The 13467-nt window shown below is 41.6% G+C and overlaps 1 protein-coding gene across 1 annotated transcript in view; it reads left to right on the top strand.

Moving 5' to 3' along the window:
• LOC140239286 (uncharacterized) overlaps window positions 1-13467 on the top strand; it is an 85557-nt gene that overhangs the window by 61684 nt on the left and 10406 nt on the right. The window contains exon 3 of the mRNA XM_072319166.1: window positions 9262-9465. Coding sequence (XP_072175267.1) covers window positions 9262-9465 — 204 coding nt within the window. The remainder of the gene's footprint in view (window positions 1-9261; window positions 9466-13467) is intronic.

Here is a 13467-nt window from a genome sequence, read left to right on the forward strand (position 1 = left end):
GCAACATATTTCGCTGTACTTAGTCAGACTGTAGCAATGGGTTCTCGCATGATAACGCTGTTCAGGCAGAAAGCAAAGCATAACATAAGAGCTTCACTCTTGTTGAGCAGTTCTGCGAAGGTGACTCTGAGTTCAAGTTCCCCCAGTGTGCTTAAAGGTGATTTCATTGCCAGGTTGCTCTAATTTTTTTCCCACTCCCACTTACCTAACCTTTTTGTAACCATGTAAACTCTTTCTACCTCCCCCCCCCCCCAAGAAAGTACCTTGTTCCCGATGTCTTGTCTAATTGTATGCCTGTGCCCAATATCCAACCTTTTCTTTGGCATGCTCCCTGGTGTGTTTTTATCTCACTGATAGTAGCCCCATTTGGAAAATTGTCATGAATTTACTCACCCCTAAATATAGTCCCGAATGATGAGTCCGAAATAGACCTGCGGGTCCCTGCGGGCCTAAGTGAGGGAGTTAGGTCTAAATTTAGGAGCAAGCTTCGACTTCGTGAGCCCCCTCCCTCTTCCCTCCCCCCTCCCTAGCCATCTTTCCCCCGGGCACACTGTATGTAAAGTCATCGCTGCAGCAATGTTTGCAGTTCCCCTAAAAACTGTCTTGTCTGTTTGAAAATCCACCAGGACAGGTTGAAACTGCCAACGGATGTCGGAACCTTGACAAGTGACAGAAAAATGATACTGCGGCTCTGAGAGGCAAAGCAGTTTACTGTTGTTGCTTTGGAAAAGGGAGGGGGGTTGTGACAAAAACAAATGATATTACATTGTACATTCTAACTGGAGAAGAGAGCATTTTAAGGAGAAAATGTGACTGGTTTATGAATGAGCCAACTCATACTAAACATTTTTGTGTTTCAACAAAAAGAAGAAATTTGTAGAGAGGAATTGCTATGTAAATTATAAATTGCAGTGTATTCAGATTGATGTACAACTGTATGTTCTAGAATGATCTCTTAACATCATCATTGCAGGGATTGAAGTTGAATGCCCTGATGTGCTGGTGATAATTCTTTTCTCTTTCAGGGTAGACTGAAAAAGAAAAATGGAAGTGCTGCTTAGCACTTTCATGGCAAATGATAGGTCGAGCAGTTCAGATTACCGATACAAGGCCTGTCCCTGTTTAATTAATATTTTTATAAGAACAGTAAAATTACTGAAAAAAAAAGACAAATACGTATCTATGAACTGACCAAATGAAAAATAGTCCTAAATGATCACTAGGGATTAGTTGGGTAGTGGTTTTGTTTAGGTATGGTTGGATAAACAAGTAAAGCTTAATTATGACTTGAAAGAAGCCCTTTATACTCTTTTGTGCATGCATCACATTTCTTTATCCCTTTCTTTACTTGAAAATGTGTTTTGCGGCATGGCCATTCAGGCCTGTCTAATGAAAACGCCTAAAGAAGTGAACATGTGACATACTGCATTCAGACATTGGCTCAAGGCTTTACTTTAAACTCTTAATAGTAGGGTGAAGCAACCTTCCCCCATCCATCCAACCTGTACCCCAAGAGGGCAAAAGAAACAAAAAGGAACAAACACATAATAAAGATATCCTGGAACAAAGGCCCCATCGTATCTTTTTACCAATTTCTTTGGCATCAGAAGACCCTCGTGGATGAAGTCTTGTTTCATTCGATCTTTCATAATGGGCCACTCCCACACCTTGCCGGCCGTCCCTCGCAGTACCCTTTCCACACTCTTACCCCTTTCTTTCTCTCTAACTCCCCTTCAAACCCGCCCCTTTTTTCACCCTGCCACTGTCAATATTGTAGATAGGCATTAAATAGCATATATTCATTAAAAAACAATGACTGAATTTGATGTCTCCAACTTGTTCATGCAAGGTAAATAATGTGAAATTCTGTAGACAAACCATACAGTGTGCTTTGTTCCTTTTATCAATAGAACACAAGCTATCATTTCTGTAAGGTCTTTATTATTGAAATAGCAAATCACAAATGAGCACGAATGTTTAGTGCATGATTAAATCTTCCATGCCTTGCAAAACGAGAAAGCCCAAGAGAAGAGAGGTATTACATGTATACAAGTTTAGGTTCTCATGTTGTACTGGTGGCTTTTTGCTAGATAAGGGAGTTTATGGTGCATTGTGGGATTAAGTCCAGAGTTTTAAATCTGTCAAATTGTGTTTTGGTTAAAGTCTTTTCTTTTAAAACCAGAATCGGGGATTGACCTTTATGTTGAAGAGTAAAGGGTCAGTGGACCAAGTATGACCACGACATCTACAAGTGAATGACCGACTTCCTTCTTAACAGCTTGTTCAGATGAGCATTTTTTATCTTCCTTTTAAGAGACTATTTCTCATCAACCACATCATTTCTTCTTCTTTTTTTGGGGGGGGGGGGTGGGGGGGGGAAGGGGTGGGGCTTTATCATTTTGATATGCAAGTGCCCCATCTCTTCTACACTTTCTCTCACACTCCTCATCTTTTCACTTTACCTTCCTCTGCTCTCTCTTTCTCTGTGGATCTTTCTCCGTCTCCTCCTCCTCCTCCTTTGTCTTGGGATGCTGTTGCTGTCTTTGCATCATTACCCTTTCGGCCATGTGGATCAAGTGATGATGACTATGAGCTAAGCCCGGTGTCCGGACCCCAAAGCTGCCAGTTACTAGCAGGATTTCATTCACAGTCAATCTGTTTTGAATGGAGACCAGACTGGCTGAACCCTGGTGTGGACTGGTGAAGTCCAAAAGCCATTTTGACGGTGGTCGGAAGGTGCTTGACTCCTTCTCAAAATCAGTGGGCGAGGACACAGTGCTGGTTTGGTGCAAGAGGGTTAGAGGACGTTGACCTCCTAAGGGTTGCCCTAGGTGCGTAGAGTTGACAAAATCTGGAGGTAACTTGGGGTGCTACGAACCAGTCATAGATGTGAATGACACAGCCTCTACCATGACATTCTAACCACCAACGTCGTTCTACCATTTCTTACAAAGTGTAATCTTCTTTGAGGTTTCTTGGGCAAATTGTTTTCTTGTGAATGTTTAGCCCTTTACAATCCTTAATCTACTTACACTGATTTGTTTTCTGTTCTCTTCCTTTAATCCGTTGACTGGCATGTGGTTGGATGGGGGGGGGGGGGGAGGGGAGGGGAGGGGAGTAGGAGGGGTGTCCACTAACTTAGTATTTGTTTAGCCTGCTTGCAGAACTTAATCTTCTTGGTGTCTCGTGGCACAAAGATCTTCATGGCTGTGACTGATAATTCTTTATTCACTTTGTGTGCATATGTGTATGTGGGTGAATCTGAACACAAACGTACACATTTTCCTCTTTACCGATGACAGAATGCCCTCTTTGGTTTGTTGAACTCCAATGAACTGCTCAAGCTTTGTGGTTTGCCGTGGTGAATGCACTGTAGCTGGTCATCTTGTCTGTTTCCCTTCAAACACATGTTCATGACCAAAAACATAAGCAATCTAGAAACAAAAATATTAAAAGAGCTAGACTGACGAAAGCTCATTGGTGAAAGTATGCTTTAAAAGTCAACAGCAGAATGAGAAGTGTTCAAATGAAAATTTGATGATACTTTCATCCATTTAATTGCAACACTCATGGTAACCCTCCCCCTTCCCCCCCCCCAAAAAAAAGGGAACATTATTTTGACCATGACAGGAGTATGTCTTCAGTGTTTTCATCTCCTCTCTTGAATGTCTGTTTATTTATGTGTTTGTTTGCTTGCCTTTTCTTGCACAGATTTATTGTGCTATGATCTAAGAAGGCTCTCATTCAGTGTCAACAGGATTTCATGATATGAAGCAAGTTTGTTCATTGCCTAGCAGAGCCTTTATTGATTGGGATCATGTGCTGCTTTTTTTTTTTGGTTGTTTTTCTATGAAAATCAGCAACATACAATGTAGATGAGTGACTACTTGGTTGGTGGAATCTTGTGGACAGGTAGAATATGAGAAGTATCTTTGACAAACTGTCCAAGAGGTGGTACTATTCACAATGAATGGAAGGATTTCACATCAGGCTTAGATGAGTGTAGTGCTACATGATTAAGGGTCTTGTAGAGTATTGACTATCTCCCCCCCCCCCCTTTTGTTTGACTTTGTGAATTGTGAAGTTAAGAAGCAAGAAAATTGTTTTTAGAAGACGTGAGTGTGTTTGTATGTTGCTTAGAGGCCAGCTGTACAGTTTGCAAAATAGGACAAAAAAAAAAAAAAGAAGGAAAACATTATGAGAGACAAGACTCCTTGCTTTGCCGGCTTCCGTCTCCCGTTTTTCCCCCCACCATCGTTGCTGCGGTTGATCATGTTCACGGTCACTTAGCAGATTTTGACGCTGAGTCGTCAGTTTGAAGGGAAAGAAGCTATGAGATTATGACATCAAGGTCATGACCTTTACTGCTTCTTCTTTTTTTCCCCCTCATGTGCATCAGAATTTCTGAACGGAGTCATGCTATTTTTAGAGGCAATCAGCCGTAAGCATATTGTGTGGTTGGACGATGTTTAGAGGGTATTACTTCTGGCAAGGATACCACATTCCCTTTTTCTTTTTTAATCTTTTGTGACAGTCTTGGTATGGGGGGGGGGTGATGGGATGATAATGATGGTGATGAAGAAGGGAGAGGGGATATGACAACCAAGGTGCTTATGACCTCCTTTAACCCGTCTTGAGGACCACGCCCGATGAACATCCAGACTTCTCCCACAAAGGCACGGTAAGACACTGGTTGATGACTGAGCCGTAAGCCAGGACAGGTCACTGATGCCGGGGATTATGGGAACATTTAAAGCAGGAAAAAACAAGTTGTACCCGTACACATGGCCAGCTGGCTCTGATAGGGTTCAAGAAAAGGTCACCAAGGCCTCAACAGCCGGCTTCCCATGTCCAGTAGCTGTAATTGATCTATGAGCATAGTGACACTGTCAAACACAGTAATCTCACCATTCTCTTCTAAGTCACAGCAGACTTCGAATCATGCTTGCTATCAGACACTGATTTAGCCATGCCTTCAGGCATTTAGCACCAGCCCATGTTTGTATTCATACACCTACAAGGTATGTGCAGAGAATGCAACTAGCTGATTCATTACAAAAGTTACTTTTCTGTTAACATTGAAGTTGATTCCCAGCAGTTTCATTTTCAATAGTGAAAAAGAAAGTTAGGAAAAGGCATGAAATGGCACGAGATTCATACTGTTAGAAAGCAGCTCAGGCCATTTTTTTTTCTTTGTGTGTGTGTGTGTGTGTGTGTGTAGATACCATTTAGATGACAATTGACTATAGGGTTCGGAAAGGCACGACTGGTGGGAGTTTGATTCGTTTTTTGCAGGAAGAAGGGGATTAAGTGATTGTCTGCAGGGGCCGAGAGAGGTGTCAATGTTGCCCAAACAGGGCGAGTGCTAGTGTGTGATTCAGCAGGGTGCTTCTTAATAGTTTTATCAACCAATCATCCAACTACTGTACCTTTCTCTTCCCCTCCCCCTAATGTATTTCCCCCTTTCCCACCCCCAAGTGTAAAAAAAAAAACACCCAAAACAACAGATTTTATGGATGTAGTTTGTCCCCCTTCTTCCCTCTCCCCTTTCAGATATGACAGTCTGGCTGACCTTTAGTTTGATATCGAGGATTTGGAGGCGCTAGCTGTAACCCTCAAATTTCACAAGTCTTTGTACTGTTCATAGCACTGTTTTGGATAGTTCCTTCAGTAATCAACCTCAAGCCATATGTTCATGACAATTATGTCAACATCTTCCCTGATTTGCCCTTTGTGCATGTACAAGAAAGGATTTCGTAGAAGTTTCATTGAATTCGCATATAAAAGTTGCCACAGTCGTCTTTTGAATGAAGACAGACGGACTTTCATGTGACAGTAGCCATCAGCTTTCATGTCCTCGCATACTAAGGTGTATGAGTCACCATTTCAGGCTGCGACATAGCCGTTTCCCTCCCTGAATTTCTAACCATAGGAAGCGGTGAATTTGTTGTGCACGAGTTTCACAACATTTTACTGGTGGACAATGGCTGTCGCCGACAGTGAAACGTCCCATCTCCAGATTATTTCGTATCCATGAGATACCTCAGCCTCAGAGTAGAAATGATTTTACTTGATGAATCTTAAGAATTTGTTTCGATGAGATGACATGTTAGGTAAGACTTTTAAAAGATGAAAATTTTCGTGAAATTTTCACTTTAACCGTCAAGCCCTTAAACTGTTCTGCAGCCTCCAGTGCACTCAAGTGGTACAAGGGTATGAGGCCATTGTTCAAAGACAACTGAGAATTAATTTTCAGTGAAATATGTTTGCTCTTTTTATGGGAAGAAATTAGTACATTCTCTTTGTATGAGAGCCTAATGCAATAGAGGGTGAGAGGTCAGCAAAAGGCTGAATTATGAGGTAGTTTGATTAACAGCTTCCTGAGCAAAGAATAGCAAACTTCACCGCACCGTGACTCTGGGGTGAATTCCTGGTGGTTTCATGGGCAAGTCCCGAATGATACCACATTCAAAGACATTCAGTGGTCATTTGTTTTCTTTGTCAGGTAATTGTCGAGTAACTTATTGCATCAAGAGCCACTACGTGGAACTCCAAACGTGAGCTGCGTGGTTTTATTCCCCGAATTGAGATGCGTGTCATTCGAAAACTATGATGAATTAGAGGGAGGCCGTTGTCTTTACCTCGACTACCACAGGAAGATCTGTCAGAAGTCATTACGTTGAGCTCCCCGTAAGCTAATTGTGTCGCTGACAGTTACGATGTTTGTGATTCAGCGCCTCGGAAAGAAAATTTCCATCATGGTGACATATCTGTAAGTCTTTCCCACAGTTTACATACATCCTTTCTTCATAAAGCTGTTGGTATGAGCCTATGGAAAGAAAAAAAAAAGGAAAACAAAACAGAGTAGTGATAAAGCTCAATTATGCTTCTCCTAGATGTAGCATTAAAGGTTATTACTGCAGTACATCCTCCGTGATTAATGAAGAACAATCCCCCCTTCATATCCCCATGCTCGTCATTTCCTGATGTTTCTTTTTATGTTCCCTTCGTGTGACATTTCAAGAATTATCTCGGTCCATCCCCACGTAGTCGTAATTGGTTTGGGTCAGAGACTGGGACAGGGAAAAAACAAGTGCTTGGGAAGTGGCGAAAATTGACGTCTGTGCGCGGGAACAAGAAAACAGATGAAGATATATGTAAACAGCGTGTCCTTGGGGCTTTGACAAGAGTACAGCAGAAAAATACAGCCGGGAACTGCAGAGTAGTGAGGTGCAATGTGGGTACGGGACATGGTCTCCAAAAGGCATCCAGTGCGCTTCCTGTTCTCTCATTTTCAATTAAATTCCCCGGCGAAGCACGTCCGTCTACAACAAAGTCGAGTATTGCCGGAGTGTGGAAATGTAGTCCATGCTGCCCTCGTTTGCTTTGCTGTGCTTGGAGTTTTCAGCGTTACCAATCAAGTTGAGATGTAGAAGGAGAGATGTGACTGCTGTGTATGTGGCTTTTACTTCAGGATAAATGTTTGTTGATGTACTGATTGCGCAAGTTATGTAATACCCATTAAAGGGTCTTCTTCGGGCTCATTTACAGAAGAAGCACGGCTTTTTATTAACCTTTGCTTTGGTAAAGTGATGACATGATTACTACTGGGAACACGTCAGAGCTTTAACCCCTAAAATCAGGAAATGCCCTTGTAAAAGAAATGAAACGAATGAACCAGGGAGGTGAGGGCGTAACTCCCTGAATGAGCGAAAGAAAAGCCCTGTTTTTCATGATTATTTTGATTGCCGAAATTGTGTAGTTCTTTTAGAGTTTTTAGTGGCAGTCAGCGACTTGTACATCTGATTGCTTGTGTCAGACAACCTTCGATTGATAAAAATATCTCTCAAGTTACAGAGAAAGGAAAATCTGTCACTTCCTGGGTAGTCAAAGTAGCCGGGCCTGCCGACGTACGGCTTCCGTACAGTCTGTCCAGGTTTTCTTCCTCTCTACCATCTCCCAAGATCTCGACCAATATCACTGTCAAGGTCTGCTTCATTATATTCCACAAGTTTACAGTATCTGCCTTTCCCTAAAGCCATCATAGCCACCGGAACACTACCACACCCCATTCCGAAGAGGAGAGTACAATTGTACTTTCACTGTGTTGCTGTTCGGGATCACTTCAAATACTTTCATTATCTCAGCGGGGGGGGGGGGGGGGGGGGGGGGGGGGGGGAAGGTTCATCTTTCCACTTTCGTTTTTGAGAGGGGAAAAATAGGAAACCGGAAGTGATCCACATGTTGTTGTGATTGGGTGATTAGGGAGGGAAAGTTTACATCCACTATGAGTTTAATATCATGAAATATATGTTATACTGAAAGGAAGTACAACACTAATACTGGATACACTATATTCAAGTGGGATTTTTTTGATTAACCGGTAATATGAAATTGTTACTTTTCAAGGAATTCTGTTATCCCCCTTTACTTTTTCCTCTCATTTCTTTCCCTTTTCTGGAGGGGGGGGGGGCAGGGGGAGGTAAAGTAAACCCTCAATATTCATAAATAGCAGAGATGCCCAATTCATTGTCCAGTTACTGGTCTAGATTTCAAGTCATGAAGGTAATGGTACACTTGCTTGTCGTATCTTCTAGCCCTAATACCTCCCTCAATTCTGCTTTCAGGATTTCAGTCAATGTTCCATGTCCAGAGTTATTGCTGATTTCATGGCCGTCTCTAATCCACAGCCTTTTTCCTCCTTATCCATTGTTCTTTCTTTTTACTTGAACAGGTTTTTATGTGCTCCTCGTCAGTACATCGCGAAAGACAACAGTCTATAAGTGTTTGATGTAGCATTACAAATTTCCTTGCACACGTACACTAATCTCATTGTTTACCCTTCCTTTACGGAATGTCAACATTTGGCAAATTTTCTCTTTCACAGTGTTCATCTGCGTTGTCAGTTTGCATTCACGTAATAACTTCATGTAAAGCAATAGTGCCGTCTGTATCTCGGATTGAATTTCAAAATTTAGATACACGAAGTTATGTCTGTGAACAGAAACAAAATGACTATATGCAAACTGCACACAGGTGTACATATCGCCTTCATGGTCCTTGCAGAGATGCCTGATGGTATTTGAAGAATTTGTGTGAATTTCCACTTGTGCTCACTTTACAGGTGATTCTAAATGCATCACTGTGTTCTATACCTAAGTTTACTAACCAGGAGTATCTATTTCTGTGTTTTCTCTCTGCTCCACCCCCTTTTTTCCATCTATCCCTCTCACTCCTCCACCCTCCCCCCTACCCTTGCAGGTTAACACCAAGCTGGAGAACCCCACCCGCTTCCATCTGCAGCAGAACCAGCGGCGGCAGGTGGAGCAGTACCTGTCCAACCAGAACAAGCCCAACCCTCACATGCTGGGGATGATGCCCGCCAACTCCCACTCGCCCTCCAACCGGCGCATCAGCGGCTCCCAGTCCAGCGTCCCAAACAGCCCCATGTCGACATCGCAAGAGGTGAGAATCTTTTCTTCTTTATCATCCTCTCTCTCTTTCTCTCTCTTTCTCTCTCTTTGTGTGTGTTCATTCTATTCGATGTTATCTTATTTTTTCATCACTTTTTAGCTTTCCTAAGGGAGGGGGGAAGGGGGAGTTTGAAGACTCCTCTCTTTCCCCCTCCTTTCTCTTTAATCTTCTCCCTTTCCTTTTGAGTTTTTTGCTTCTTTGATCTTTGTGGCTCTCCTTCTCTCATACCCCTCCTCCCTCTCTCTTTCATCTCTGTATCCACACACCCATGTTTCGTTTCCCTCACATCTGTCTGCTTTTGTGCTTGAACATGTAGGAGATGAATTAAGCATTAACCTGTTGAGGACGAGTCCCGAGTATACTCGGGCAAGTGTCTATGGGAAATGCATGTTGTAGCAAAATAAAACCGTCCTCAATGGGTTAAGGAATCAAATAGCCCATGCAGGAGCTAAATCACGCCTGTTTTGGGGTCCATCCAAACACCTCGATGGGTCATTATCATTGGACAAGTCCGACAATATCACAAATTTCAATCTAATCTTTGGTGGAATCCATGTTTGATCATATGCAGTCCGCAGTATAGCATCAGTCAGCTATATCCTGTTTAACTCAATGAAGATGGGCTGATTTTTCTACAACACATATTTCCCATTGACCCCAGCCGGAGAAAACTTGGGTCTAGTCTTCAAAGGATTATGGTTTAATGGAAATTCTTATCTTGCCAGTTGATGAAGACTCTGGTTGTTTGGAGTCTTGCCATCTCACTCAGAGGTCATTTGATGGTTGTCTGCTGATTGTATCGGGTCATTGGCACTGGTTATTTACATACTTATGTAGGCCATTACTAGGGTCAAATCCTTCTATGTGTGTGTGTGTGTGTGTGTGTGTGTGTGCGTGCATGCATGTTTGTGATCCATGACTTTGTACTGTTCATCCGCACATACAAATTACCTTGGATGGGTCGACCTCATTATCTTTGGGGAGGAAATTTGCCAAACACTGCCAAGGATAAAACTGGAGTATGCGATATATCACTGTGTGCACGGTACAGAATGAAAACATTTAACTGTTTGCCTATAGTTGTAGACTCTGGATTCTGAATCAAGGATCTTTGAGCGGTCAAAGACCACCGTCAGTTGAATATCCTCGGAAGCAGATGCGAGAGAACAGCAGCCATTTAACAGTTTGCTACTTGATGTTGCCTGAAAATGTGCAATGAAGCCTAGCCTGATCATGAGTGGTGTTTGGCTGTAGGAACCAGAGGGGATTCGATCTGATCCTGACGGAATGTGATATTTTGTAGTCTAGAATCGTCCAAAGTGTTTTTTTTTAGGGTAGAACGAGCCAAAGAAGGAACAGTCTGCGAAAGGGACAGCACTTACGATGAGGGAGTGGAAGGTAATTCTTTTCTATCATTTTATTGCCTCTCATTAGCTTATTAGAGTTGACCTTACGGACATCAATCTTCATTATGGCTTTCTCATCTGTACATAGTGAATGCATCTTCATGCAAATTTCAAGTTTATGGAACAATTCTCTATATATATACCTTAGATTTCCTATCCACCCCCTCCTTCCGATTGAGAACTTATATTGCTATGTCTGCTAGGCTTTCCGCGAGTATGTTTTCTGTAATCACAATTAATGACTACTTTTCAAGGGCATTTATAATTCTTATTTGAAAATTGATACAATCATGTCTGCGTACACATCCTTTTGCTATATCGATGAATTATCGGCCATGTCCGACTATCATTGGCCTAATATCGCTTATTTCCCTTTGCAGTAAAAGCCACTAGTAGCTCACCTTGTTTCTACTTCTCATTTTTCTGCAAAGTGCTTGTGGGGTCATAATTTCTTCTAATGCATTATTAGGTTAATGTAATTGCTGCCCAAAATGGTTCAGATCTTTAATGTCTCAAATGAATTATAGTTTTCTATATACATATATATGGAGTTTGGAAATACCACAGGGTTGCTTTTTGATACCATAATTTGAGCAGCTGCATGCTACATTGAGATAAACTGCCAGCCCTTACAGAGGAAACCATGCATGCTGGAGAAATTAACGTACAATCCTGAGTTGTGAGACAGTCGGGGGTTCTTGGAGGTTCCTTGATAGTTTCTTCTCGTTCTTATTTTTTGAAATCTTGCATGGACCTTGAACCATAATTAGCTTTGCTGCCTCGACCAAGTGTGAACACATATGTGCAAAGGGAAACCTGCGTGCATCGAGTTTGGCTTCTGAACGCAGAGTCTCTGTGGTTATCCTGTCCTTTTTTTTCTCTCTCTCTTTTACTGAACGTACTTTCCCTTTCGGGTAATGCCTGTTCGATGTGTTCCTGTCATTAAAATACAGACTATTGATGACTCCCGCTTCCTTCCACTTCGTACTTCTTTTCTTCTCTTGCTCTATTTCTGGTAAATTGAGAATTAGTCGGGCCAATACCTTTGCCATGGAGTGTGGAGTCAAAAAAAAAAAAAAAAAAATCTGTTTTAATCTTTATCCTGTACTTTTAGTGAGTGATAATGCAGATCATAAGGAGGGGATAAGTTTTTCAGTTGACCCTGCCCCCTCAAAAATCCAAGGTGTGGGAATGCACTGTATTTGCCTGCGATAAGACCATGCTATAAAACAGTAAATTCAGAAAATGTGGTGAAAGCTCTGATCGGCATAAAATCCTACTGTATATAAAAATGATAATAATGATGATACATTGTAATTAAAGCAGCTCTTTATACAGCACTACAACCTTTTAGCCAGCAAATATCATAGTGAATATCAGTGCCTTGAAGGTCGCGGCGTTGAGCGTGCAGTCTCCCAGACTTGTGTAACAATCCATCGTCCGTGTAGTCATGCACTGTCTGGTTGGGGGCCAAAGGAGAAGGTGCAAATGAAACCCCGTTGGTTTCATGCTAGCTGGCTGCCATTGTTTAAATGTACAAGGGGGCAGTTTTTGTTTTGTTTTGTTTTGTTTTTTCCTTACTTAAAGTCATTGCTGCATTTCTACAGACTTGCAGCGAAGCATCATCTAATAACGGGGATAGATGAATACCGTCAAATCTAATTGAGATCATGAAAGGATGGCCTTCCTTTCTCTGCATGGGATTTTCTGGTCAGGGATTCAAACAAAAGTCACTGACCCCCCCCCCCCCCCTTACCATGCATTTAGTTCCATTGGATTTCATTTTTTTCAAGATATACAATACTCACTAAATTTCAGATTAGTTTGTCTCATCTTTGACCAAGTAAGATAGATTTATCTCAACCTCACTCATATTGCTTATTCGTTTTTCCTCTCTTTTTTTTTCACTCTCCATCTATGATGATATATCACATGGGCATCTATTCATATCAATTTTTGCTATTTTCTGCAGATAGTGAAGGGATTTTTCTTCTCTCTGTTCAGCATGAAAGCAGTCCCTGAAGTCTTTTCTTCACGTAACATTCGCTAGTCTATCATTCATGATGTGCAACTTGATTTGCAACTATCATTCTTCCAGGAAATAGAGTACAGTGTGTACATATTGTATCATGCACAAACAATAAGTCAAAAACAAACTTGGTAGTCTCCCCCAAATTTGCCCAGATGTGGTTTTACTCCTTTGTTTGGGAACATATCACTTGCCAGTGATTGGCATTTTGCTGACATGTGAAGTTTTGGTGTGAAATTTTCTCTGCAAAAAGATTGAATCCAGCGTGACCAGCAAGCTGTAGAGGGCATAACACATGTCATGGGTGATGTATTTGTTTATTTCAGGAGTATTGCTAATCACAATAAGGATTCAATATGATTAAATTCTTTCATCAAGTTGTTTTAATTGCAACTGATTGACAAATTTACTTCCATCGACGTTATTAAGCACTGAGTTTTTAGTAGTAGCCATGAAAAAAGAAATCATTCGCATGCATACTCGAGCAGGATTCAAACCTTATATGAACCATATTTACATTGATGTAGGACAATATATCAACCATTTGCAATATAAACA

This window comes from Diadema setosum, chromosome 2, assembly GCF_964275005.1.
Source record: "Diadema setosum chromosome 2, eeDiaSeto1, whole genome shotgun sequence".
Lineage (NCBI taxonomy): Eukaryota > Metazoa > Echinodermata > Echinoidea > Diadematoida > Diadematidae > Diadema > Diadema setosum.